The following is a 27129-nucleotide window of genomic DNA, read 5'->3' on the forward strand; positions in this document are numbered from 1 at the left end:
GGAACTTCCGGAGGCGGAGGGTGGGGACGAGAGCTCAAAAGAGGAGGCTGAAGATTCCAGACCCCGATGGCGCCAACAGGGCCGCAGGCGCAGTCTCAGGCAACCCCCCCGGCTGCAGAAGTCATGGAGGGCAGGAGGTCGGCTCTGGAGGCTGTCTCCTCAGACTGCCCTGGCACCCAGCCTGGTTGACTTGGGACAATTTCTCTAACCGATTGCCTATTTGTCTGAGGTCCAGGTCGTTGACGGGAGGGGGGCGCCTCTAATGTTGGTTACTTGCCCGATACCAATTTCTCCGATCAACGATGTTTGATGGACTACGTGTTCCTTTTCACTACTTTATTGTGTTCTGTAGTTTGGGATTTGTCGGGGGTGGTATGGGGGGAATCCAGTGCTCCACGTTTGCGTTTGCTTTAGAGCTAGTGTAGCTCCTTATCTACACGCGGCCTTCCATTGTCTAGCAGCCAGGCATGCTGGCGACACCACACATGGCTCCCTGCACGCACGTCTGAACTCGCTGGATATCAGATATGCCTGACACTACCCTGTGGATCTTAACACTGAATGTGAGGGGTCTTAATAATCTGGTGCAGCACAGAGCGGTTTTGTCATGTTTAGAAAGAACACAAGCTGATCTCTGCCTTCTCCAAGAGACCCACCTGTTGGCGAGAGACTGCCACCGTCTACGGTCCTGCAGATTCCCCACTCAGTTCTTTTCCTCATGCAGCCGGGTTAGCGATTTTGGTAGCACAGAGATTTAGGGGGGAGGTCCTACATAAGGGGGCCGAGATTAAGGGGAGACTCTTGACATGCCGTTTCGCCATAAACGGCCTGACGTTTACTATTGGCTCCATACACTCCTCAAATGAAGGCCATGAACGGTTCTTACATTCCGCTCTCAATGAAGCCACAGCCACATCGGACCGTAATATCATTCTAGGGGGCGACCTAAACCTTGTTTTTGATAACATTAAGGACAGATCCAGCCAGCGCTCACACCCAACGGGAGAGCTCTCGGCGGAGGGGCTTGAGCGTTTGAATGACCTAGGGTTACATGACCTTTGGTGCAGTTTTCACCCTCTAGACAGTGAATACTCGTACTACTCCAATTCACATAAGACCTACGCACGACTGGACCACTTCCTGGTATCTGCCCCAGTGCGCGCGCTCACGACCACAGTTGACATAGGAGTGACTTCCCTGTCGGACCACGCACAGGTACTTGCCACTCTCACTCTCCCACCCACATCATGGCCCGCCAGGGTATGGCGTCTTAGGGATGCTCTTTTACACAGGGCAGATGTAGTTAAGCATATACAAACCTCCATCACCGACTACCTCTCTCATAACGCGAACTCGGACACCACCCTCGCAACTCAATGGGCAGCAATGAATGCGGTAGTTAGGGGGGAGTTCATCGCCATTTCGGCTGCAGACAACAGGGAGCACCGATGCAAAAGGGATGAGCTCACACAACAGACCCGAGAACTAGAGCAGATGCACCAGAGGACGAGGGCCCCGAGGGTGTGGCGACAGCTTAAAGCTGTGCACCACCAATTGGCGGCGCTTGACCTAGACAGGGCGGAATTTGCGGCTCTACGATTGAGACACGCCTACTATGCCGGGGGTGATAGGTGCGGGCGCCTCTTGGCCAACAGGTTGTGGGAGGTCCATCAACAACAAGGGGTCAGGGAGCTGATTCAAGCGGATGGGAACAGTGTATCGGAGGATGATGCTATAGCGGAAACATTTTGTGATTTTTGCGCCACTCTATACACGGGGGCCCCGTTAGACAGCTCTGAGGGAGCTGCTTTTTTATACTCTGTTTCCCTACCATCTCTGACCACAGCTCAGGCCGATAACCTTGACAGGAACATCCAAACGGAAGAGGTCATTGCCGCTACATCTCGTCTTAAGCTGGCAAAAGCCCCTGGGCCGGACGGCTTCTCCACTATTTTTACAAGAAGTTTTGTGCTGTGCTTGCATCGCTACTCACCCAGCTGTTTAATTCCTTCGCCGACTGGGGAGCGATACCGAGTGATCTTCTAGAGGCCTCCATAGCGGTAATTCCCAAACCTGGAAAGGATAGATCTAAATGTTGGGCATATCGCCCAATATCCCTCCTTAATGTGGACCTTAAATTTTATACAGGGAAACTTGCTGCTCGTCTTGCCCCTCATATGCCCGGCCTCATTGATCCGGACAAAGTGGGCCAAACGTCGGATAACATCAAGCGAATTGTACACCTCATTGAGAAGGCTACCCGGGTGCCGCGGGAATATATGATGTTGGCCATAGATGCTGAAAAGGCATTCGATCGTGTCCATTGTCCCTACATGGAGCAGGTTTTGGAGAGAGTGGGGATAGAGGAAAGGTTTCGTACCTTTGTATTGAATTGTTACAAATTTCCTACAGCCACGGTCAGAGTGAACGGATACAACTCCTCTCGATTCTCTATTGAAAAGGGTACGAGACAGGGATACCCGTTGTTGCCCCTTTTCTTTGCCCTCTACATGGAGCCTTTATCTCAGAAAATGCGACAGAATCCGGAGATCACAGGGATCAAGTTTGACGGATATGTCCACAAAATTAGCCTGTACGCGAACGACTTGTTAATATCATTAGCCCTGCGGGCATGCCTCGCAGACTTAGACATCTTTGCTCGGGCTGCTGGATTTAAGGTAAATGCGGACAAATCAATGGCCCTGGATCTCTCACTGACGCATTCCACTCGGGAATACCTACAAACCTTGTCTCCCATTCAGTGGGCAGCGGACACAGTCCCATATCTAGGGATCCAGTTAGCTTCCTCCCTCCCTGCAGTGGTTATTAACCCCTTAAGTGCTGCCGTCGGCCGTTGGACGTCGCGAGCACTAACTTCGTAGTGCTGCACACGTCCAGTGGCCGACAAGGCCCTGTCCGTTTTGCGGAAGTGCCGCACTGCCGCGAAATCGCGGCCGCGGAAAACGGGCTACTAATTATGCCATACTACATGGGAAAATCTGCCGAGAGATGGGTCGGTGGAAACTACCCCCTTTCCTGGCTAGGCAGAATCGCGGTTGTCAAAATGACCATTTTACCTTAGATCCTCTACCTCTTCCGCACCCTCCCTCTCCAACCGCCGGCCGGATGGATTCGGCAGACACAATCCGACCTAGCTCAATTTATCTGGAATGGTTGGAAACCACGAATGAGAAGGATGCTGGTGACACTTGCCCCAGAGATGGGAGGGCTGGAAGTTCCTGATCTCGGGCTCTACTTTGAGGCGGCTCAATTGAGACACTTAGTTGAGTGGAGCAGATGGGAATCGGAGAAACACTGGTTGTTTCAAGACCAGGCGGTGGCGGCAAGGCCCTTGCAAGAAATCCCTGTCCTACGTAAGTCCTACGTTACCCCTAATCTATATGCCTCGCACATCACGCGGGTTCCTCTGGATGTGTGGGATGCCACTAACACCAAACACGAGCTCACAACCTTCCCATCACCCCTCACTCCATTGATGGACAACCCTGATTTTACCCCTGGTATGGATACAGCGGCCTTTGCACACTGGAGGCCTGCTGGTTGGCGTTTTCTGTACCATGTATATGGAGCCGAGGGGGGTCATCCTATTCTCTCAACTTAGACAGGAATATGGTCTCCTGGAAACTGAGAGACTAAGATACCTACAGGTACGACATTGGGCGCTCCAACCGCAGGTTCGCTCGGACGCGGACAGGCGCCTTTCCCCTATGAAAGGTGGCTCATCACCCGCACATCCGACAAAAAACTCATCTCTGATTTTTACAAGATGTTACAGGGCACACAGCCGTACACACACAACCCTAGCAGGGAGCGATGGGAGAGGGAGTTGGGCGGGACACTCAGTCACAAAGTGTGGAATGGGATATACTATAGGACTCAACACTCTGCGTACCATATGGGGCTTACGAAGACACTCACGAAGATTGTGACGTACTGGTACTATACTCCGAAGTTGTTACACGTGATAGTCCGTACCCGGGAGGCAACCTGTTGGCGTGGCTGTTGCCAGGTTGGCAATCTAGTACATTTATTATGGGACTGCGTGCATATTCAACATTATTGGACCTAGGTGTTGGATGAGGTGGATAAACACTTTGAGACTGAGATCCCGGGTTTCCCAACCTATGTACTATTGGGACTCCCCAACCCCCTGACTTACCCACTAAAATCTCGCAGAGGCAGACAGATGGCCATTGCACTGGGTTCAGCGATACAAAACATACTTACTCACTGGTGCACTCCTAACACCCCCACCTTTACTGCATGGCTGCATCGGCTGTGGCATGTACTCGGTATGGAGAAGTTGGCACTTACTATGGCAGGGGAGGGCTCTAAACATGACAAGCTGTGGCACCCAGTCGCTCTTAGCTACCGAATTTAGAGAGATCATATACCCCCGATATCTTAGGTTGCTGCGCCTCACAGAGCCACGACAGACGGACTGGTGAGGGGTCATTGTGGGCTTAGCACAGATTAGTGGTGGACGTGGAGATGAGGGGAGGGGGGCGCTGGATAGGGGGGAAGGCGCGATCTTAGGGGGGGCGTTATTTCCCTTGGTTCCTTTTTCTTAAAATTCTTTTTTCATGTAAGTGATATTAGCCGAACATGGGTCTAATTTTGAGCTTGCGGCCTAAGGTAGGCTCTGTCCAGTCGTTCTGCTAAGACACTGCTTGATGACAGCTAAACGTACGTGTTTATGTTTATGTGTTGCAAAATCAATAAAGACATCTAAACCATAAAAACATTTTACATGATACGCAGCATCTTGAACTGGATCTGTTTCTCTGCTGTAAACAGTTAATTGACTTCTATGTAAGAGAAATGGTTTCATTCTCTTACATGATATTGTAATAATTTAATACCCATAGGGTATAAGCTCTTGCCAGTTTGATAAGATGGTTGTTTGGTACTAGACAGTAAACCTTTTTTAAATTTTCACTTTTGTGGGAATGCACCAGGACAATTGTCAACAGTCTCGGGCCTTCTTGAGATACAAAGTATTGTGGGCCAACATGCACCAGTGTTTCTGACACATACTCTCCCACCCTATTAGCTGTTGCAAACAGGATGCAAAGAGAGCTTTCCGCTTTTCCAGTACTCCTACATCCTCATTTTTCAAGGGTAAACTAGGTTGAAACTCCTGTTAGCTACTGCAACTTGTTAGCAACATTGAGCAGGGTGCTGAGGTCGCTGTTAACTGAGCCTGGTATCCATGTCTGGCCCAAAGAGGGTTGTGGCAGACGACAGCATGTGCCATACAATCTCCACAAAGGCACTGCTGGGATAGCTGGCATATGCCCCAAATTCTTTTTTGAGTGTTTGCTGTTTCACAATGATTCTTTGGTATTTTGCAAGGATTAAGGGAGGGACTTATAAACACTTGCAAAGTCCTTTGTCAAGGTGAGGGGTTGAAAAAACACCTTTACACATAGCGATGGTGAGGGGGCTCAAATTATCTCCTCTCCCTAAAGCATACACTTTTACTTCAATCTTTCTCAGGGTTCAGAAACAATGTTACCATTTACAAAAACACTTTATATATGTAGTAAGTGCGAGCATGCTTATAAGAACAATCCAAGCCTTGTCCAATGGCTGGGCTGTACTTGTTGCCATTCAACATCTCCTAATCAACCACCAAGTATTGCTCCTTGCTGCTTTGAAAGGTTAAGTGGGCTCACTTTTTTTCATTCTATTTAAAATATATGAGTGCTCAACAAATTGCCTCCTTTCGCTTGAATTTGGGTCCCTTTCGCCTGTGCCTTTTCGCTTCAACATTGTGAATGGGTGCAATTTTCAGCCTACACTCTCTGCTCCTGGTGTCAGCATTTAATACTCTGTTAATAGTTGCTTTCCTGGGTCAGGAAGCTTTTAAGTGCCATTTTTAGCCAACCTGAATGCAAACTTTTGGTATGGTATTCAGTAGACTAAAATGAACAGAGCAAAAGCGCACCAACTATTTATAACACTGCAGTCTTCGCACTTTTCACTGTCTACAAACACACAGAAAGAAATATGCAGCAATAAAAAAATGAAAATTACAAAATATTTTTGTTGTTTTATTTCTAGTGGACAGAGCAATATCCTAGACTCTAGCATATCATTTTACTCCTAAGGCATGCTATCTTTTGTTGGCGTATACCAGTGATTCAGTGGAGGCCACTAGTCGTCCATACTTGATTCTGTTTGCTCTACCTGCACTGCTTGTAATAATCAAGATCGCGATATCAACCTATTTTTTACCCTCCATTTTTGCATGCATTTTCAATTTAGCCTTTTTTATGTATATATACTTTATTATTCTGCTAGTATTGATTAATTTTGTAAACCCAATTAAACAAAAGGGGGGAGCATAGAGGTATATGGGATAGAATCAACCTCCAGTACTAATGTTTACAACCAATCGGATTCTATCAAATTGTCTTTTTTATTTTTAATATATAGTGAGATATAGATACAGTGGGTGTTGCTGATCCTTGTGGTTGACAAGAAAAAGCGCTATGTGTTTTAAAAATACCCCTCACACACTATGATTCCCATAGTGTCATGCTTCATCATCGGGGTCTTCCCGTCCCTCTACGGGGCGGGGCGTGCTACTACCTACGGACTACGTGGGAGCACTTGTTGTTATGAAGATAGGCTATGTGTGATGTGAGGAGAATGTGAGTGGTAGGGGGTGAATGGATTATGTGAAAGATGTGAAATGTTTAAAAATTCCCTGGCTAGTAGAAAAAACAATGTATCACTTCTCTAGCTGGAAATGTTAAAATGGGGTTGTGGTAGGGATATTTACTATGCCCTACTTGGTCGACATGTTTCGTAAGCACCTATGTTGATCCCTACTACACTTAAAAAACACTAATAGATTGTTTCATATGTCTACTTTCCTAAAATAGACTTTCAAAAATAAGCTAGTCTATTTATTCCTGGGCTAGAGTTGGCCCTTGGAGAAAAATGACCCAGCATGGTCTCCGAAAACAAAGGGATAACAAAAGGAGAAAAGGAAATAAAGGATCAAATCACTTTGATGAAATTATTAAATAACACATCACCATCATGTGGATTTATATTTTTCTCAATGTCTTTTTTTTTATTCTTATCATGGATTCTCTATTATGCGATCCATATGTTTTAACTGGCAATTTTCATCATTATTTGAGGTCTTTTCGCCGTTGGTTGCTTTCTGGGGGGATCAGCAATAACAATGGTGCAATTCCATGGGGTTTGAGAATCGCATCATCTGCCAATTTTATCTAAAAATAACCTTCACTGTGTACTGATAGGTGGCGCACAACTTTGGACCATGTTCAAATGGTAAAGTATAAGAATTGCAGCGTATTGTTGTCGTAAATTGCGGAAAAATGACATTATTTTGTAATTACATTCCTGTAACGTGATAGTCTCAAAAGAACATATATTGGATATATACTTACATTTCTTAATTGTTATCGTGCCCCATGAGCTTGTCATCAGAGGTCTATTCATGTGGTCACTGTAAAGAATAAGCGTTTTAAGTTAAGTATAAACTGCAGTGCAAGCAGGGGCGACAACAATTAAGAAATGTATGTATACATCCAACTTTAACATAAAATCAACTTCTTCAATAATTTCTTGTCCTGAAACAAAACCCCTTCCTCCCCTAACAATTCTCATCATGCACAAACCTTTCCCCTCTGAACTTCCCATATTTTGGCCTCAGTCTTTCCACTTCCCAACACTGACCTCCTTACATCCTGTAGTCTCTCTCTCACTTACGCTACCAAGCATGCTTCAATGAATCCTCCTTTGCCAGTTCCAAAAACCATGACATCCCCTTCCCTCTGCCCCCCAAGGGGTGGATATGCCAGCATCTGACTGTCCATCCTTCTCTTACCGCCAACCAGGAAAAGCCCAAAGGGCGTTTTACTGCCCCCCGCATAGATTTGTTTATTGGTGTCTATTCGTGCACTCTACTGGACCATAGTTTATTGTTCCAGAGCTTACCAACCACATCCCTTACTCCCATCATGTAGTATGCATTTCCAAAGTTTGAGAGATGCACCCCTTCATTACGAAAAATAAATTTGATCTTCCTTCTTAATGCCCCCATGGGATATTACCTCAATGTCCGTTGCCATGCATGAAACCCTCATAGTTCTGTTCAGTTTGTTTCAATCCTTGGAATAACTGAATGCTTCAACGCTCCTCTCCACTATCTTCTAGGGACAACCTACATCCAAATCAGACATGACCCTGTGAAATTCCTCCTAATGAACTGTAAATCCTACTGCATGTGCTGCAGCAGCATCTGACTAGACAATTGGATCAGATCAGATAGAAAGAGCATATCTGTTCAACCCCTCTGTGGAACCAACTTCACTAAGAAATTAAACAAATTGCCACATTGCATCCCACTGCTACCCTACCATAGCACCTCATGCCTGCTACTGGATAGTCCAAGGCTCCATCCATAGATTTGCTGGTCCACCTACTTAGCTGCCCATCGTACAAAAGAATGTCCAACTATCAAAGTCATTTGTTCACTCCTCCCTGGACTGCCCACACATCCTATGGTGAAAAACATGACGTTAGTAGTTAGTCGCATGCCCTGACCTCCCTTAACCAACAAACTCCCCTATTTCACATGCAGCACTCAGAGTACCTAGATGTCCATCTGCCTATTCTCCGAATCTGGCTCCAATCCCATCCCAGCTGCACTGCAGCCATTGCTGCACTATTCCTAAATTGATGCATGTCAAACCTTGCTTATCCATCCCTGGGTTCCTCAAAGCCATGTGCATCACTGTCAGTAGTTGGAAAGCAGTACCCCGTTTGCTCCTCATGGCAAATACAGTCTCCTCCCTTTGCCACACCTGAAAATTGCTCAGTTCCCACTCCAGGCATGTCTTAGACCTGTTCCCTTCCCACACCCATCTACCTCACCCTGCATTGTCTGTCGTTGACCTCCTCAACCAGATCTTCAAATGTGTCTGCTCCAGATGTACCTCACTATGCAAAATCCTTGCATTCTGTGTGGAACCTAGCAACTCTGAGACCCTGAAAGCACCAACCAACATACACAGCATGCCTAATCTGAAAATAAAAACCTCCAAAAGATCATAATAACAAACCGGCAAGGCTTACAGAATGTGTTGCAACAGCTCAAATATTATGGCTTCTCTCAAACCAGACTCTCTACCCTGCTGTCTATGCCACCCTTTCAAAATAATCTCCAGAATCTCATCCCACTCCAGGTCAAAACCCCAGTCCAACTTGCTGTACAACACAATACAAACCAATTTTCGTACAATAGTTATGGTAGACAAGACTTTATCAATACAATACAGCACAAAACATATAACTCTCTGTTCTCATCTTCTGTTTTCCTACACCATCATCATCTGTGAATTCCATTAAAAACTCTCAATTTACTTCCATGCTGGCTCATAGCTTCCCTCCTATAGACTCAGCTAATAATCTTTCCACCAGTCCAATCACACTCCTTCCCCTATCACCCAAATGTCTTGTGGTAGTAGCGTATTCCTGTCTTCTGCTCTTACGACATTCTGTGGAAACATTGCCACTGTGAATGAGACAAGGGAGTCTGCTATATCGTTGTACACCCCTCGAACATGCTTTGCTCTGAAAACAATGTTCAGTTTAAGCAATGATAAGTGAACTGTTGCAAAAATTGCAGAACTCTTAGCTCTCATGCACTGCTCACCAATTCCATCACTGTCATGTTGTTTGTGCTGTACATTGCTGTTCTGTTAGCTAACCTCCCGCCCCACACCACTATTGCCAGAAACAATTAGCCAATTTGGTGGCCATCTCTCGCAACACCGCCTCTATTCACAGAAGAGGACAATTCCATGAGCACGAGCTACATCCAAAAAAATCTGAACCTGCCAAATTGTGTTATCATCCAGAAACAACATAGCCACTCCATTGAAGTTCTCTAGAAAGGTCCTCAAGATACCGAAATTTGCAAGCACAACCCCAACAATGTTTGTACCTTCCTTAACACCAAATGCCTCAAACAAATTACTTTATACGAGACTTTCCTATATCTTGCATTGTGGTAACCTAGCCACCAACTTCTCCGTACCCAATTCTATTGCCCAAAACTGTACCGGAGACATCAATTTTCTCAGGGGGTAAGAGGACACCCATTTTTCTTGCCAAATCTACACATTGCCTCAATGCTCTGAGACCTTCACCTGTGTTATTGTGCCTACAGACAGAAATCTTCCAGGTAATGGAACACCTCTTTGTACCAGCTTTATTTCGAAAACACCCACTGCAAAAAAATGCTGAAAGCCTCAAACAGTGAACAGCATATTGCACAGCTCATTGGTAAAACTCTATCTACAAAGGTATCCCCACCAAATTACATACCCAACAATAGGAAATCCACCTAGTGGATAGGCAAAAGCAGGAAGGTTGACTTGTTGTCATATTTGGATAACTCCGCCCCCTCCCACTATGCCACACCAAGCTGAATGGATCAGTGATTACATTGCTATCTACACTACTTCATGTCCTTGATGGCTATGAAATCATTCACTGAGGTCCCCTCAGGCCAGGACAGGTAATGTATCATCCTGAACTCCCCTCACGCCTTTTTACAGACCATCCCTAGGAAGTACATGATCAATTCCGCTAGCCATTATTCATGCGATTGGACCACAATCCTCCCTCACTCGACCTCTTGCTCCAGTTTAGCTGACACCACTTCTGGCAAAGACTATGCCAATTGAAGATTAGCTGCCCAACTCGGTCTCCTAGGCTCTTGGTATCCCACCGCATACCCTCCTGAAAGCCCCACTCCAATCTCCAAACTGCCTCCCTATCTCGGAATGCCCACAGCAAAGGAATACAGCTTTCTACTCTTATGATCCACATAGAGATAAAGATGAGGTCATATCATAGATGGACGCATGTTTATAAATGTAAATAGATTTGCATGCTTTACATATGCTCAAATCTGCTAACCAAGGGACCCAGGGGGAGTGGCATGCAAAGACAGTCTCCTCTCAGGCTTTCTTTGCAATGGAGCAGGCCAGGTCAGGGCAAAGGGTAGGGACAGAGGAAGAGAAGGGTGCTAGTGATACTATGTGCAGCAGGGTGAGATGATTTGCTCAAGCGTGGTGTTCTGGCATGATACACCCAGGGTGTGGGGCATTGGATGGGGTGGCATCATCGTGGACAGCAGATTATCTGTGCAGAAACAGGTAAATGCAGTCTCGTCCTCCTGCTTCATAAGATCTTTAGGTGGCTCCCAATTGACAGCCCTCATTGGTAGCAGGTTGGACTACAGTAACACTCTTTAAGTAGGAATCACTACACGCCTCCTGAAGAGACTACAGACAATATAAAACGCAAAGGGAAGACTCATCCTTGACATCTTCAGGCAGAATCACATCACCCCACACCTCAAGAAGCTACACTGGCTCCCGATCCAGAAGAGATGCTAGTTCAAGATGCTGATCCACGCATACAAAGCCCTGCACAATAAAAGACCAGCATACATCAGGAACCGAATTACACCTGCGATCTGCCTCCCTTTCCCTCACAGATACCCCCTCGATCAACCAATCCAATGGCGGAGGACGCTCCTTTGCTCACCTGGAGTCCAAAGCCTGTGATGACCTTCCCCTGTACCTCAGAAATGCCATGTTGCTTGGAAAATTTAGAAACAGACTCAAGACACCGGTGTTTGAATGAACAGAACACCGCGAAACAGCAAGCAACTCCAGCGCCTTATAAATTCTGATTGATTGAATGATTGATCGATTGACCTCCATCTCTTGAACTCAGAACCCAGAAGTGACTCCAGAGCAAGTTGGATAGCCTCCTGATCTGAAGCTTAGGGACATAATAGGCTTCCAGCCACCGTCACATGGAGTCTCCTAACTGTGTGCCAACCCTACCTTGTGGTGCCACCCCAGTCCTAGACCCTCTGTAGAGGGACTAAGGTGCCTGCCAGTGTCTGCGCAACACATCCATAAGCAGAACCGATGCATCTCCCCTGCTGAGCTGTGCAACCTCAAACAGAACCACTGCATCACAGCTGCTGCGTGCATTGGACCCATTGCAAAAGACTTGCATCGCCGCTGCAACCCTCATCTTCGGACAGATGCATCACCTTCGGAACTGCCGATGCTTTCCCTAGTGCAACTCCTTGCATCTGCCATGAATGCCAGCCTCAATGACGATGCTCCGCATTGCAGCTTCACCATTCATCAAAAGTGACAGATTGCCCTGACTGCGCATCGCATCCCCAACACCGGACTTCACATCTCAAGCCCCATTGACGGGATCCCCATCATTGACACTACAAGACCTTGCACTGCACTCTTGATGTTGCTCAGGAACTGAGGTATCACCTCTCATCCACGCAATGATCTGTAATTGGATTTAAGGTACTGTGCTCAGCTTACCTAACTGTATTCTGCAGCCAGCTTGTGACTTTGTCCCAGTCTGGCATGGCCAGATATCCGCAATAGCGCTTTGTGCTTTTTGCCGGTAATTTTAATATACACTTGCCTAGTAAATGTTTCCGAATTGTGCCTGAAATAAAAATTTCTTCTCACTTTCTCTGGAGAATGACTGCTTTCTCTGGCCAGGAGGCAACCAACAAACGGAAGCTATCTTTCCTTAATATTCTGAAAGCTCATAACCAATGGAAATCTAAGATTTCATGTTTTGCTTGAATTGCCTCACTTTATCGTACCCAGAATATCCTGCAAATGTCATTATATTGATGTAAAATCTAATTTTTCCCGTCATTAAGTTACTCAAAACTCTGGAGCTGGCTGCAACAGCTTAACATTCTGCTATTCGGTAAAGTTTATAACAACATTAATCAAAAATTATGGGTCTATCATACCCAACAGGAATCAGTCATGACTGGGACCATGTGAAGTCAGTGTGGGAACAATGATGTTTCCACATCTTTACATGCTTCGATCCATTCATGTCTTGTGAGTTAGGCCCACCCACATGGGAGGAATTGCTTTACTCAAAACACATGTGGAATGTAGGACATTAAGGGTTTTGCTTTTAGCTGGAAGTTCCAGAGAATGCTGTCACATAAATGCAGAGAAATTATATTTTAGACCCATATTTTGACATTTGCAGGCAGGGCGGGCCCCTTCTAATGAGTATTTTGGGGGGGATGGTGGGTTGAGGGCCAGTTACATTGCCGTGGAGGCTGGAAATGTTGCTGCCAGCCTGCCGGCCACATTCCTACTTGCTGCACTTCTAAAAAAACATTGAAAAAACAAATCACTAGTTTAAAACATACCTAAAAATTATTTTAACACCAGTTGTTTGAAGTCAAATACCTCTTGTTGGGCGAAGCTGAAAGCTCTAGCCAAAGCATGTCATGGGTGTCTCCAAAGGAAATCCCTCTGATGCATGCACTAAAGGGATTTCTATCCATGGGTGTTTTGATACGACCTTACCATTCACAGTGCTGATGGGTTGCATTGTGAAATTGGAGGTCAAATTCATAGCACCAAAAATAATACGGTTCACAACTGGAATCAAAATAATTCGCATAGCACATAAAGCTTGTTTAGCTACCCTATTGAGCTTTAAATATAGATTTTCTTAACTTCACACTATCCTTGCCACCTTACACGAGTCACAGTTTTGCTTATATGTTTCTCTTTTACTTTCTAAAATGTAATGTGTTTGCTTTGGCTGCTGAAGTTTACCTGTTTCTCTCTACCGGCCCACTGTATCAGGCTGGCATTGACGAGGAGGTGCTGGCCTGGAGGGGCACTGGGATCATAAGTGCCCACCTTCACATGCTGAACAGTGCACTGAGGACTCAGCTGCCAGTTTACAATGTCATACCTTGCTGGTGGGTTACCATTCTTGTCAAAGAAGGCTTCAGTGCCAACCTCAGTTTGGAAACGTACATTCTTGACATAATGAAGTAACTAGTGGTGAAAGAGAAATAGAAGGCATGAGGCTTTTTCGTGATTATCTTTTTTGGTAAACTTATTTTTATTAGGTTTTTTCGAAAATGAACATTTACATTAAAGGAATGGTGTTTCACAAGATACTTTATAAAGCATTTTGCATTTTCTTACAGATCACCTCAACCAGCAATACACTCCCATTCACAGTTTAACCTAATGTCTTTCATTCGTTCTCTAAGTTGTAAATATAATAAACACACCAGTGTGGGAACATATGTACCCTTAGCACCCTTATCAGCCAGAGGCCAAATAATCTTTTTAAAAAGGGACACTGTCCTCCAACTGGGAGGAAAGAGGGGCCTGGGAGGCTCTGACATAAAACCTCCCCAGTAGCAGTTACCCCAGATAATCAAATGATATTACCACAAAGAATCTGCTGGCGTACATTTGAACAAAGAGAAACAATGCTGACAAGAAAACCATTTCAGAAGGAAACAGTTCTAAGATTATGATATATTTTGTACTCTGCATTCAGATTATCATGGTAGAAACAAGTGCTTCAACTATTCTATTATATTTGACTAGGTCATTGGTGCTCTTTTATTTATTTTAAATGATTTTTCTTTGCATTTTTTTAAAAACACAGAAGGAGCACAACTCAAAGGTACATCCGTCTGATTGTTTCATCTTCTTAATATCACAGAAGAAAACCAAAAAAAAAAGTAAAGGGAGCCTAAGGACTGATCGGTTGTCCCCTTTAGAAATAAATTCATAACATGATAAGCCTGTGCAAATTAGCTATACAGTACAAAGCTAGTGCAAGACAGCGGAATCATAAAATAGGGTCCGCTAATTTGTATTAGTAAGGGGCATGTCAAGGGAGTCCCTTCAAAATTGCGAGTCGGATGAGTGGGACCGGTATGCCCAGACGTGGGTCCTGTGCTCCCCATGCCACTGGAGTCAATCTATCCTGGATGAAGAGGGGTGAAACCCCGAACCGGTCATAGGATGCATGTTTCCAGTCGAGGGAGGACCTGGCTTGGCAGTTCCAGCTGGACTGTTCCCACAGGGAACCGGATCAAGACTGATTTGCATAAGGCCGGGTCCAAACTGGGGTGGTGGGCTGAGCAAAAGAATGATGGATATTACCCAGGTCTTTGTGACTGGGGGGTGAATGTTTGTATTGTTCAGCATGCCGTCCATCAATTGTTTCTTTTGCATATGTCACCCTAAGTGGGAAGGGTATGCCCAGACGTGGGTCCCGGGCTCACTACACCACTGGATTCAAGCTAGCCTGGCTAATGAAGGGTGATGCTCTGAAACTGGTTCCAGGATGCTTGTTTCCGGTCCGGGGAGGACCTGGCTTGGCAGTTCGGGCTGGACTATTCCCACAAGGAACAGGGTCAAGACTGATTTACAAATGGCCGGGTCCAAACTGGGGTGGTGCGGTGAGCAAAAGAATGATGGATTTAACCCAGATCTTTGTGACTGGGGGTGAATATTTGCATTGTCCAGAATTCCATCCAGTAATTGTTTCTTTTTTCCCAATGGGAGCAGTCGAGCCCGAACTTCCAGGTCTTCCCTGGACTAGAAACAAGTATCCTAGGACCAATTTCGGGGTTTCACACCTCTTCAGCCAGGATAGCTTAACTCCAGTGGCATGCAGAGCACGGGACACACGTCTGGGCATACCCGCCCCGCTCGGGGTGACAAATCCAAAAACAAAAATTGATGGACAGAATGCAGAACAGTATTATACATTCACCCCCCGTACACAGATCTGGGCCTAAATTCATAGTTTTTTTGCTCACCATGCCATTCCAATTTGAACCCAGCCATATGCAAATCAGTCTTGACCCTGTGCCCAATGGGAACAGTCCAGCCCGAACTGCCAGGCCAGGTCATCCCTGGACTGGAAACAAGCAACCTAGGACCGGTTTCCGGGTTTCTGCCCTATTCAGCCAGGATAGCTTGACTTCAGTGGCATGGAGAGCACTGGACCAACATCTGGGCATACCAGTTCCATTCAGGGTGACAAAAATACAAAAACAACAATTGATTGACTGAATGCAGAACAATATCATACATTCACCCCAGTACAGACATCTGGGCCTAATCCATTGTTTTTTTTGATCGCCATGCCATTCCAGTTTGAAACCAGCCATATGCAAATCAGTCTTGACCCTGTGCCAATGGGAACAGCCCATCCCGTACAGCCAGGCCAGGTCCTAACCTGGATTGAAAACAAGAATCCTAGGACCGGTTTCGGAGTTTCACCCCTCTTCAGCCAGGATAGCTTGACTCCAGTGGCATGGAGAGCACGGGACCCAAGACTGGGCATACCCGTCCCACTCGGGGTGACAAATTCAAAAATAACAATTGATGGACAGAATGCAGAACAATATCATACATTTGCCCCAGTACAGAGATCTGGGCCTAAATCCATAGTTTTTTTGCTCACCATCAGGGCCAGTCTGACTACCGGGCGTTTTGGAATTCTGCCGAGCTGGGGGCTGATTTCACTGTGGTGCAGGCTGATTTAGTTCATGGAGACCTGCGTGTACTTCGAAATAATTAAAGCAAAACGAATTTAGTCAGTACACGCAGGTCCCCATCAATGAAATCAGCCCCCAGCTCAGCCGCATTCCAAAATGCCCGGTAGCCAGTCCGGCACTGCCCACCATGCCATTAAAACAGTCCAGCCTGAACTGCCAGGCCAGGTCCTCCCTGGACTGGAAACAAGTATCCTATGACCGGTTTTGGGGTTTCAGCCCTCTTCAGCCAGGATAGCTTGACTCCAGTGGCATGGAGAGCACAGGACCCACCGTCCCGCTCGGGGTGACAAATACAAAAATGGCAATTAATGGACAGAATGTAGAACAGTATCATACATTCACCGCAGTACAGAGATCTGGGCCTAAATCCATTGTTTTTTTGCTCTCCATGCCATTCCAGTTTGAACCCATCCATATGCAAATCAGCCATGACCCTCTGCCCAATGGCAACAGTCCAGCCTGAACTGCCAGGCAAGGTCATCCCTGGACTGGAAATAAGCATCCAAGGACCGGTTTTGGGGTTTCTGCCCTATTCAGCCAGAATAGCTTGATTTCAGTGGCATGGAGAACACTGGACCCACGTCTGGGTATATCCATCCCACTCGGGGTGACAACAATGCAAAAACAACAACTGATGGACAGAATGCAGAACAATTTCATACATTCACCCCAGTACACAGATCTGGGCCTAAATCCATTGTTTTTCTGCTCACCATGCCATTCCAGTTTGAACGAAGCCATATGCAAATCAGTCTTGACCCTGTGCACAATGGGAAGAGTCCAGCCCGAACTGCCAGGCCGGGCCTCCCTGGACTGGAAACAAGCATCCTAGGACCGGTTTCGGGGTTTCACCCCTCTTCAGCCAGCATAGCTTGACTCCAGTGGCATGAAGAGCCACATGATTTGTTCAGCATTCCGTCCATCAATTGTGTGTCTTTTGCATAAATAATAATGAGGCAGGTCAATTGGCAACCCACTGGGAATTGCAAAAAGTGACAACACACTATTGTACGTTGTAATTTGAGACTTCCTAAATGCGAGTCGAAAAAAGTTGCATTATGCACTTGCAAAATGTAGTGATCCTACATTTGGACCTTGCTGCCCTAACAGCAATTCCAGAAATGACACTAATATGCCACATCATGTCATTTTGCACCACAATTTGCGTGCGTGTACTGGAATACTGTGAACAAATTGAATGCGAGTAGTTGCCATAAGTAATGCTTGTATTTTTAGCACTGTTTTTTTAACCCAGAATACATTCTTCAAAATTGATACTAGGATATTTATCATATTAAAAAGAGCCAAAAGGCAGTTTTCCATTGTGTGCAATTATGGATAATTTTCCCAAAAGTTTGCTTAATTATGCAGATGCTAATTAAATGAATTTAGCACACTTCTTTTTATGGCACACTTGCATGGTGGTCAAGGCTCTGAGCACCCCCCCCTCTTTATTTATAAAGGGATTTTAAAGTGGGTACACCTGTGGGTCTTTATTGGACTGCTTATTTAATTTGTAAGCCCTAAAAACATATTTAGATGGTCTTAGATGTGGCCTAATTCAAGAAAACATACTCTTTCCATCTCCGAAAACATAGTGTAGTTTCGGATTGCTATTCACTGGACGAGCCCAAAACACGTGGTAAATCTATCAGATTAAATCACTTTAAAAGACCTTGCCATTAGAATGCATAAAATGTCTTACTTGCCAAGGCTGGAAATCCAAAATATTTGCACAGGCCCCATGGAGAAAAGGGCTGTCCGTTGGATGGCAGTTGCTCAAGTCTTGCAATGCCAAAGCAATGGCATATACGGCAGAGTAGATATTATAGGTAATTCTTAGGTCAGAGACTTCATTGTAATTGACTTTAAAGTTATCAAACTTCTCAGATCCTGTGCATGGGACAGTGTTGTTATCCCAAGAGCTCAACATGCTTTCCTCATAGAGCCATTTGCAGCCAAAAGCTTCTTCCCAAAAGATTCTAATTAATGTATAACCAGGAGATTGTGAAGGCTGAACACTGGTGAGGTAGTCCTGAAAGCCCAACATCCCACCACTGTGTATGGCAAAGCCAAGGGATCCCAGCAGGGCATCTGCATACTTCTCCATGGGAAAGAAAGTAGAGGTGGACCAGCTCTCACTGCCTATCCAGACTTTGCCGGTAATGTTCTGCCTCACCATTTCATCCACAACAGGTGCTATATCGTAGTCTGAAGATATTATGACAACAGCTACTGCTAGTGATGTTTTGATCACTTGAATGACGTGAAAGGCATTTCTGTCTGCTAGGCTAGTAAGGATGCTCTCAGAGAATGCAACGCAGACCCCTCCCTGGATGAGCTCTTGCTGTAAAATGTGGATCATCTGTCTGCCATAATCACTGTCTACAGCCAGGAGACCAACCCAAGTCCAACCAAAGTGCACCAACAACTTGGCCAGGCCACGAGCCTGGGAATCATCACTTGGGATGGTCCGGAAAAAGGATGGGAACTGAGTTCGGTCACTCAAGAGGGGACTTGTTGAAAAGTAGCTGACCTGTTGAGAAATGTTTTAAGATGTTATCATTTTTACAATGGGTTTATTGACATATAAGACATAGCTAACACCAAACATAGCTAAAACAAAACAGAACCAAACACCATAGTAATGGTGTCATGTTACTTTAAATGCTGAAGTCTCTCATTTCTGGTTACTGTTTCCAGGTACCTTAGAGCGTTTGACACTGTGTATAGTACTCAAACAAGCAGTGCCCTTTTCTGTATTTCAGATGCATGAAACTATTTCTCAAAAAGCACTGATATTAGGAACCATGAGAAACGTAAACAGGGTCATAAGTTCTCTGAGCTTTTTGGGTAGCCCAATTGGTTATGTATCTTGGAAAGTAACTGTCCACACCACCACCACCCCTTTACAGCATACAGTTGTATTTATGGAACAATTAATACAACACTGTCATTAGACGACTGTGACATAGTGGGTTTGGGTTTTATGAAAGTTGCTTTTAAGTACTGTGCCCCTGTTTCCAATTCTGCTTGGTGTACCTGATATAATGGTACACTTAGCTATCTTTTCACCAGCAATTAGTGTAACTTTTTTTTACAGTTCAGCCAAAATATGAAGGTTCAAAAACAAGTTTATTTAGACAATTGTCCATAAAACATTCTAAAAAATACATATTAATTAAAACCTTTAAATTAACCCCCTCCTCACCACCCCATCCCCATTACATTTAATTTTTTTTAATTCTGTTTAACAGATCGTAGGAATCGAGCAATCCCAACTGCCACATCTAAATATCGCGTCTCAGACAGTAACTCCACAGCCATGTTCCTATAAAGAGCATCATATTTAAAAAACAGAGGTCTTAAAAACCTAATCCGATATGAGAGATAAAAAGTGCAGTCCATAACAATATGAGTAATAGTGCATTCGCTTTCAAAGGGCAGGGACAAAAACCACTAATATTTTGCACCCCTGTCTTATATTCCTGGGATGAATAGATTGGATTACATCCCACCCGAACACTTAGGATTTCTTTTCTCAGACCTGGATCTGGTAACTGTGATGGGTAAGGGAAAACACCATCCTGACCAAGTGAAGCTAACGAGAACCTAATAGATGATTTCTTCTTTAAGTATAGTAAATCGCTTTTTTGTGACGCCATAGCAGCAGATTCTCTCAATTTTCGTTTCCCGGGAAAGGTGAGCCAAGATGTGACAGTACCACTATTTAAATGGCAATTCTTCACTGCGGTCATTCTGGTTCTAACAGCCTTTGCCCACAACCTTTCGCTGCTTTGGCTCTCTTCCCAGCACAATCTGGATACTTTGGCCACCTCATCATTTTCCAACAGGTTGTGGAAGTACCTTAAAGCCCGGGTGGCGGCCGCCATGTTCCAAGATACCAGACTAAACTCTCTCCTTATAGCCTGGACCATGGTGCCTTGTGGGAGTGATAGAAGTCTTTTTAATACTACCCCTTCCAGTCTGCCCCATTCATAGGTTGGATCAAGAGAGAATATCTCTCCTCCATACAGGCCTATTGGTGGAATCTTCCCTTCATAGGCCTCTAAGAATGGGATATGAGACAGGCCCCCAAATCTACCATTAAAACCAGATAAACAGCTTGCCTGCAAAAGGGCCTTCTGCCTAGTAGCATCCCAATGTGCGCTCCAATTCAGATTTTTCCTAAATGTTAAACCCAGGTATTTATACTGATCCACTTGTTCCACCACCTGAGAATCAAGAGACCAGGAAAAAATCAGCAATTTTTCCCAAAAATCATAATCTTCGTTTTTTCCAAATTAATACTAAGCTTGTTCTGCTTACTATAAGAGGCCAATGTGTTGATTTTCCCCTGCAGACCAATTGGAGTGTAGTCCATTAATACCAAATCATCTGCATAGAGCAGACAAGCAATATGCTGATATCCAATTTTAGGCAAAAAGGACTTTGATTGGGAAATAGCTGTTGGGAGGTCTTCCAAAAATAGACAAAAAAGTAGGGGTGTAGAACGCACCCCTGACGTAGGCCATTGTCGATAGAGATTCTCTGGGACAACCGTCCTGTCTTGTCTAACTCCACCTGAGCCCCATTGCCAGAGTGCAGGGATTGAAGAGCCCCTAGAAGGTGTAGTGGTAATTCCCAAGCAGCAAGTTTTCCCCATAAAATATCCCTGTCAACAGAATCAAAGGATGTCCGGAAATCTACAAATCAACTGCACAGTCTTTGATTTTCCTAACTGCTTTTCGAGTAATAGCCCACAAAGCAAAGCAATGGTCTATGGTTGAATGACCCTCCCGAAAGCCCCCCTGTTCTAAAGGAATTCTCTTAGTTTCAATGGCCCATTCTTCAAGTTTGGCTAAAATAATCTTGGAGAATATCTTTAATGAAATATCCAGAAGGCTTATAGGCCTGTAATGCATTGGGTTTGTACCAACATTTGGTTACAGCTGCCTATTAGAAGTTGCTAAAGTAACCCACTTGGACTGCTTGTCATCAGCTACCGCCCACATTCTGCAAGGCATTCAGCTGTGTTCAACTGTGTGTTTTAAATATTTTATTTATGATTTTATTCAAGTAACAATTTAACAATTTTCACATATAGAATAGCAGTGTCATTTCTAGTGTTTATTCCCAGAAAGCACAAGCTATTTATATATCATGCATCTGGCAACAATGTTTACCTGGTACATCACTTTATGTAGCCTTCGACAATGGGGGTTGACTACATAGCCTAGCCATAGCCCAGGCCCTGCAGAATTCAGCATACAGTCAACCACTGCTGAGTAAAAAACCAAGCGCCCTGATACTTTTAGATCTTTCAGCGGCGTTTGATACTGTCAGCCATGCCTTGCTCCTGGACAGGCTGACCGCGTTCGGGATAAAAGGCCTGGCTTTCCAATGGTTAAAATCCTTTTTGTCAGGGAGGACTCAGAGGATCCAATTAGCGGATTGTGTCTCTGAGGCGGGTGTTCTGGAGTGTGGAGTCCCGCAAGGGTCCGCACTCTCACCACTTTTGTTCAATCTCTACCTGCAGCCACTGATAGACTCCCTGGCAAACATGGGCTGTAAAATTTTTAACTATGCCGATGACACTCAGCTGTTGCTGAGTATCGATAATACAGTATCGGCTCAGTCCCTGGCTCAGAATATACTAAGGTTCACGCTGAGCTGGATGACGACAAACTTGCTAAAAATTTATCCCGATAAAACGGAGGTCCTGGTAGTTTCAACCGCCACCTCACCTTGGAATGACCTGTTTTGGCCCCAAGAGCTTGGACCTACCCCAAAACCATGCCCTAACGTAAAGAGCCTTGGTATTAAGATCGACCAGGAGCTCTCAATGATCAGCCAAGTATCCTCCGTCGTTGGAACTTGTACCAACCTGATTAGGCAGCTGCGCAAGCTAGTTCCCTTACTCTCCTTAAACATGCTCCGAACCATCGTCTCGGCAACAATAGTCTCTAGGATCGACTATGGGAACGCACTGTATCTAGGTCTGCCAAAAAATCTGATTAACCGCCTGCAGGTCGTCCTGAATGATGCAGCACGGTTATTTTTCAGACTACCCAGACAGACCCACGCTTCCCCATTACTGCACAGGCTACATTGGCTCCCTGTAAAGCAAAGAGTGGAATTTAAAAGCCTGTGCATTGCCCATAAGGCAATCCATGGGCACGCACCTGCCTATATAAAAGAAAGGCTTGAGGTCTACAATCCCAAACGAGCATTGAGATCTTCCAACTCCCAACTGCTGTCATGTCCGCGCCTCAAAATGGCAACTAAAGGCGGGAGATCCTTCTCAATCCAAGCCCCACAAATGTGGAATAAACTACCGGAGCCCCTTCGTAAAGAAACTAACCTCCTCCTTTTTAGGAAGTCTTTGAAGACACTTTTATTCAGAGACGCCTTCGGCTCTCTCTGAGTTAGCTTGCTATATTCTGAATTCCTGCTTACCTACCAAACTCCTGTTGCTGTATCTGTCAGAAGCGCCTAGAGACCTGACGGTGATTTGGCGCTATATAAAACCCAGATAACAATAACAATTGTAGCCTTTGTTTGAGCGCAGCAGTGTTAGTCCACAGGTAACAAAACATCCATGCAGCCAGCGGCACATGCACTTTGCACCTTAAATCCAATTCTCATATGTCAATGTATATGCAAATCTGTCAACTTGAATCAAAGTATTCAGCAGATGTGCATTCAATTTGGGACTTTCCATTCTGGGCTTAACGTCAAAGAACAACAGAAAATGAAACATGTAACTTTCTGATGAACTTAGTGCAGATTTGCATCCCAATTTTGGACCCAGCAATATGTATATATTTGAGTGTGTCATACAATTAAGGATTGTTTTCACACAGCCACCCAATGACATCCCTGTTACTGGTGTACCTGTGGGAGTCTGTACCGACCCAACAGGTGGGCCATGATGATGGACCGGGTGGACGCTGAGTCTCCTATAATAGCCGCCAGTTGGGGGCCCCAGTGGCATTGATAATTTGGCACAGTATCTTCCCTCTCCGTCAGCATCCAGAGGGTCCCGTCCAGGGTCCTCTGAAGGACAGTGCAGGAGTCATATATCCGGTAACCCAGGGTGACATTGGCTAGAAGGCGGGGGTTGTTGCTGATTTCCTTGATGGCAAATACCATGCCCTGAATGCGCTGGTAATTCTGGAAATGGAACCTAAAGCACAAGTATAAAATAAATACTCAATTATAATAACATTAGAAGCCAATCAAATGTACCTCTTTCCTTCTCCCCCTGACTTTATGTCTCATGATTGTACTGTCTCATGTTCCTGATTCTGACCCTTGGCCCTCCATGTATTTATTTTGTTTTGACTCGGTGTATTAGTCTCCATCAATGTTTCTGAATGTCTGTTCTAATGGATCAGAACACCCCAGGCTGATAAATGTGAACGAAACAGAGTTTGTGGGTGTTAAAATGTGTAAACAGCAAATGTAATTCAGTGGAAGTTAAGTTTTGGAGTGGCAATATATGTAAACAGCCAAGGTTGCCCAGTGGAAGTTGAGTTTTGGAGTGGTGAAATGTGTAAAGAGCGAGGGTGGTTCAGTGTAATTTGAGTTTGTGAGTGGTAAAATGTGTAAAGAGCAACGGTTCCAGAGCGGAAGTTGTTTGTGAGAAAGTTGAAGGCAGGGATAGTTGGGGATTGATAAGGAGGCAAAAGAAGAGGTCAAGGTGTCAACAGACTAAACTGTTGGCAAAAAATGATGAGGGTGCCTCAGCTATCTTTGAAGTAGTGGGAAGTTGAGTAGAGAGTCATCATAGTAAAGTGTAAAGGTGTTAGTTAGTGGTTTGAGTTTAGAGCAGCAAAAAATAAGGACCAGAGAATTATTGAGAGGGAAATGTGTGCATGTTATGTACACTCACAAAATGTAAAGTACAGCGGTGGATCACTTGTGTGATTAAGTTATTTTCATTACTGTTCAACGGAAGAAGCTGAATTTTCTTGCACATGATAGTTATTCAGTAAACTCAACTATAATGCGATTTGAGGAAAACAGAGAGACAGCTAAAAACCCAAAGCAATCTCATGTGTCACACTATAAGGGGCATATTTACGGGTAAGAGGCGTAGTGAGGAGTTATATGATAACAAATGGGGAGAGTAAGGGATTTAATCACAATGTGTGAAGGGAGTATACTCCTATTCCCCTTCGCTAGGTATCTATGTAACAAAAAAAGGAAGTATTACCACGGAGAATCATGGATTCTGAATGGGATGTATCTTTGAGAAAAGGAATTTTTTTTCTTTTGTAAAAAACCCCTCACTCACCAGCCTAGTGGTGACATGCTTCATCATTGGGGTCCACCCTGATGACCAAATGTCATCAGGGTGTGCTGCGACACCTGAACTACAGTGGAGCTGGTTATTGTGACTGATAAGTGCAGAAAAAATGTTAAAAGTTGTCCTGGTATGACTTGTATAAAAAAAACTTTATTCGCAAGCTACTGGACAATGTTAAAAAAGTGATGAGATACTTCGTAGGTGATTATGACCAAGAGTATCTATGTGGGTGGTCTACAGGTTTCAACCTTAAAGTGGTAGTTTCCAGGTTTTCTTCAGGACCAAGGTGCAAGAAAATGGACGGTCTACACTCCCTAAAAAGTGTATCCAATCCTTTATTCTTGGTACCAAAATTGCAAAAATCTGCAATCGGTGTGTGCTCAAACCTATATAGGCGAGAAAAATGGAAAAAGACTCCTGATCGGTGCCTTTAAGACATCGTGGGGCAGAGGGTAGGACTATCTCAGCGATAAACGTATTAGTTTCGCTGAACTCAAATTGGCCGATTACCTATGTTCCTCCTTGCTCTCCCCGCTACCCCGCTACTTATGTTCCTCCTTGCTCTCCCCTAGGTAGCGGGGAGAGCAAGGAGGAACATAGGTAATCGGCCAACTTGAGTTCAGCGAAACTAATATGTTTATCGCTGAGATAGTCCTACCCTGAGTTTGCTGAATTTTTCAATGCGAAAATCCAAAACATATTAAAATCCCTCCCCCCCCCCGCAGGAGACATCCCGCCAGAACCCCCCTTCGGAACACAGCAACAAAATACTCCCTGCCTAAATTCTTTCTCTCCTACCACAAAGGAGACTCTCCTCCCCATCTTTCTCTCCATCAAAAGTGGCTCTCCACTTGACCCTGCCCCACCCAATATTCTAAACTTAGTCGCCCCTACCATTCTGCCACCGCTGGTAAAACTCATGAACACCTCCTTACTACAGGGCATCGTGCCCCCGGTTGGAAAAGGGCCATAGTAAAACCCCTCCTAAAAAAACTCATCTCGACCCTGCTGAACTATGCAATTACCGACCCATCTCTTTACTGCCCATAGTTAGCAAAACTGCTGAAAAACGTGTCAACCAGCAGCTTTCAGCCTATCTGGAAACCAGCTGATCGCGGTGGTGGAGGAGGCTAGAAAGATCCTTGATTCAGGAGGATCAGTGGCAGTGATCCTCCTGGATCTGAGCGCAGCCTTCGACACAGTGAATCACAATCCCCCAGGGCTCTTCCTTCCCTGAGCCCCACCCTTTTTAACGTGTATATGTCCCCCCTGGAGAAAATAGTCATCCCCCACGCTGTTAAACTCGTGACGTACGCTGACGATACCCAGCTTGTTGTTTCTCTCAGCCAGCTCAACCGTCCCCCTGATAACCTTCACTCTTGCCTCCAAGATATCTCACACTGGATGGACTGTTCACATCTTAAACTCAACAGTGACAAAACTGAGATACTGGTATTGGGCAACCAATCTCATTTCATTCCAAAGACTCTGTGGCCTCCTTGCATTGGGCCTGCCCCTGTCCCAAAACAATCCATCAAGAGCCTGGGCATGTGGCTCAAAGGATCTTACGTTCACTATCCAAGCCAGGAGGTCAGCAGGGGTCTGCTACGGCATCCTTCGGACTACTCATGAAATTTTTCCCCTGCTCCCCCAAGATTGCAGGAAGCTCCTCATTCAGAGCCTCCTACTATCCAGACTGGATTATGGCAATGCTCTGTATCTAGGTGCCCCTAAGAAAGTCATTGCCAAACTACATGTAGTACAAAATTCCGCAGCTAGGCTTCTAACAGGTACCAACAGCAGGAGCTCTGCAAAACCGGCCCTCAGACTGCTTCTCTGGCTGCCCATTCAGGAGCGAGTACACTTCAAATCCCTCTGCACGACTCACAAAATCCTTCATGGCAAGGGGCCCCACATCCTCAAAAATCTGATTAGACCCCATGAAGTCCCCAGAAATCTACGCTCAGCTCACTTACATCTGGCTCACATACCTAGGATCAAAAAGGGCCACACAGGGGGTTGCCTCTTTTCTTATAACGCCCCCAAGCTGTGGAACTCGCTGCCCCTGACTATGCGCGCCAAACCCAACCTTCTCGCTTTCCGTAATCTCCTGCAAACTTGGCTCTTCCAATAACTCCTCACTTCCCCTCTACTACCTCTTTCACCAGCACTGGGACGCTCACGGGCAGCCATGCGCTTTATAAATCCTGCTTTCATTTCATTTCATTTTGCCTATTATTAATTCTGGCGCTGCCTCCTATTTACGCCTCCCTTGTAAATGGGGGGCATCATCAGAATCAATGGGGGTTGCGGTGGAACACCCACTGCA

At 45.2% G+C, this 27129-nt stretch overlaps 1 protein-coding gene across 1 annotated transcript in view; it reads right to left on the minus strand.

The window, feature by feature from the left end:
* Positions 1-27129, minus strand: part of LOC144797907 (extracellular calcium-sensing receptor-like) — an 87237-nt gene that overhangs the window by 59698 nt on the left and 410 nt on the right. Inside the window, exons 2-3 of the mRNA XM_078668708.1 lie at positions 23384-23675; positions 18192-19022 (exon numbers count right to left, since the gene is read on the minus strand). Coding sequence (XP_078524834.1) covers positions 18192-19022; positions 23384-23675 — 1123 coding nt within the window. The remainder of the gene's footprint in view (positions 1-18191; positions 19023-23383; positions 23676-27129) is intronic.

Source organism: Lissotriton helveticus, chromosome 12 (genome assembly GCF_964261635.1).
Source record: "Lissotriton helveticus chromosome 12, aLisHel1.1, whole genome shotgun sequence".
In the NCBI taxonomy this organism is placed as follows: Eukaryota; Metazoa; Chordata; class Amphibia; order Caudata; family Salamandridae; genus Lissotriton; species Lissotriton helveticus.